Here is a 2701-nt window from a genome sequence, read left to right as displayed (position 1 = left end):
CAGGCATCGCCCTTCCAAGGCCTGGACAGAGTGGAGTCCGACCTGTACCCGACCATCTGCTCCACGGCGGCCAAGAGCGCCATGATGGTGGGGACCCGCTACCGCTCCTTCCTCAACCTCCAGGACCGCTGTCGTCACGTGGTGGCGGGCTCTGTGCTGGCGGGCTGTGAGTTCAAGGGGGACCGGGTGGTGAGGGCTCAGGAGCTTCCCGTGCCCCGGAAGATGAAGGACTATATCACGATGGTTTTGTGAGATCTGTGACCACGTGATAGATTATCTTGTGGCCACGTGGACTACATCATGATGGTTTTGTGAGTCTTTGTGAGATCTGTGAGCACGTGGACTACATCAGGATGGTTTTGTGAGCCCCATGACCAAAGATTCTTCACTAGTGGATAATCTTTCCTGTGACTACGTGATAGATTATCTTTTTCTGGAAAAATTTTAGCCTACGTGGTTGTAAAAACCAAAGGTGCACCTCGTTTTTATTCAAGTTGATTTTTTGAGCTTGTGATATGATAGAAATCTTTGTGAAAACATCTTTAGCCTACGTGGTTGTAAAGACCAAGGGTGCGCCTTGTTTTTGTTCAAGTTGATATTTTGCTAGGCTGTGGCATGCCAGCTGAGAACATTTTTATATTGTTTTTGAAAAATGTTCTATTCAAGTTGATTTTGTTGCATTGTGACATGATGCTTGATCTCTGAAGGAAAAGAAAAAACCCCAAACAATCAGACAACAACAAAAGCAAACAAAAACTGCGTCATGTTTCTATGCTGCCAGCAGATCAGCGAGTTCAAGTTAATTTTTTTTCTAGGTTATTATGAGATGTTAGATCTTCCTGAAAACATCTTTTTGCCATCGATTTTTTGTGCTAGGCTTGGGAAAAATGGTTATATATTGACTCAATGAGATCAACAACGTCACAGTCTATATGTTGGCTTCTTTTTTTTTCTTTGGTTTAAAAAAAAAAGCAAAACAAACTCTAAATCCATCACATTTCCTGGTTATAAAATTTTAAAATATCGGACTTTCATGTAATAGTCTGTCCCCGCGGTTTTATACCCCCCAAAAATATAAATGAAATTACGCAAACTGAGCCAAAAATGTGAAATTATCAGATTCTATTAATTTTTAACAAAGAATGATAAGTTTGAGGAAAAGCCCTGTGACAGGGTAATATCAAGTTGGCTACATGTAGAAGACAGAGCTGAGCAGTGGGTAGTTAAATATATACATACCATAATGGGAGTCTTTCCATCTGTGTAGATAACTATCAGTATTGGTAATAACTTAAATAAGCTGCCAGATACTTTGGAAAACGAATGCATTGATGGTCACAAGTTGATGGCATCATCGTCATCATCATCATCATCATCTACATCATCATCATCATCATCATCATCATCATCATCATCATCATCATCATCATCAATTCTTTTTTAGCTAGGTTTCTGTACATATTATCATCCTAATCTGTTACTCCTTCATGTCCAATAACTATGTGAGATAGTCCTCCCTGACTGTGTAAACCACTGATCACTGCCACTGTGTACATTAGACCTCCTACAAACAGAGGAACATGTCATTGTGCGTGTATATAACTTGGCTGCTCTGATATGATGCTATCGTCTGCTTTCTTTCTTCTTTTTCGCTTCTTTGAATTGTTGAAGGGTAGTTTTCCCATGCACTGTTAATGTTCCATCGAAAGGTTTTAATTAAGTCAATTCAAAAAGGGGACCTTATTTAGTTTTCGGCCTCCCATTTTGTTCCTTTTCTGTAAGCTTAAAGTGTACCAGATTCTCTATCAAGCTTATTGTATAGATGGCAACAGCAAAACAAAAGAACAAAAAATAGACAAACGAAACTAAAAAATGAATATATTGGAAAAGTCACTGGACCTATCTATTAGAAGAAGAATGGAAGGTAACAAACCACAACCTTAATATAATAATAATGTATGTACATGTATTTCCCTTCCAAAAGCAACTCTTTCTGAGCAAGAAGTAGTCAATGAAAAATTCAGCACTCCCAACAAACGAACTAGCAAGAGAGAGGTCCTCTATTCTCAAGGTCTTTGCAAGGTCATGCTGATGGCAAAAATGTGTAACTGTGGGAGGTGACTACATAGAGAAAGACTAAGCTTTGTGCCAAATTTCAGCTTTCTACCTTTATTTCTTCATGGTTAGGTAAAAAAACACCTTTGGTACGCCCCTCGTATATAATTCATTTGTGAGCACCCCTCACATTATACTACTTCATTTATTTTTTTTTATGTTAACATTCCATGTCATGTCGTGTCGACCAGAATCCAAGCACAGTTGTCATGTCGTCGAGTTCTCTTTCAAACTCAAACAAACAATTTTTTTTTGCTGCTGTCTCTTCTCAGCGTGCAACATTCGTAGGCCTATATATGAAAATGAGTATTGCAAAGTAAAGCGCACTGAGCTGCTTTTTTTGACATGCGCTATGTAATTATTATTATTATTATTATTATTATTATTATTATTATTATTATTATTATTATTATTATTATTATTATTATTATTATTCAGAGGCCTTCTCCCCTCTAATGTTTTACTCGTGTACCAGCTAATTCTTTGAGAGGAATTGTGGTGAAATAAGGCGCTCATGTCAAAATGTACAGTATGCTCGGGCCCTCAGGGCAAAAGTGGAATATAATTAATGCTGTTTTAGCCTAAC

General features: G+C 38.1%; 1 protein-coding gene across 1 annotated transcript in view; it reads left to right on the top strand.

Moving 5' to 3' along the window:
- LOC101860788 (SPRY domain-containing SOCS box protein 3) overlaps positions 1-1865 on the top strand; it is an 8060-nt gene extending 6195 nt beyond the window's left edge. Inside the window, exon 4 of the mRNA XM_013090902.2 lies at positions 4-1865. Coding sequence (XP_012946356.1) covers positions 4-252 — 249 coding nt within the window. The 3' untranslated portion in view covers positions 253-1865. The remainder of the gene's footprint in view (positions 1-3) is intronic.
- Positions 1866-2701: the final 836 nt, after the last annotated feature.

This window comes from Aplysia californica, unplaced genomic scaffold (genome assembly GCF_000002075.1).
Source record: "Aplysia californica isolate F4 #8 unplaced genomic scaffold, AplCal3.0 scaffold01658, whole genome shotgun sequence".
NCBI lineage: Eukaryota > Metazoa > Mollusca > Gastropoda > Aplysiida > Aplysiidae > Aplysia > Aplysia californica.
The sequence above is the reverse complement of the archived record's forward strand: the minus strand, read 5'-3'. Positions and strand labels throughout refer to the sequence as shown.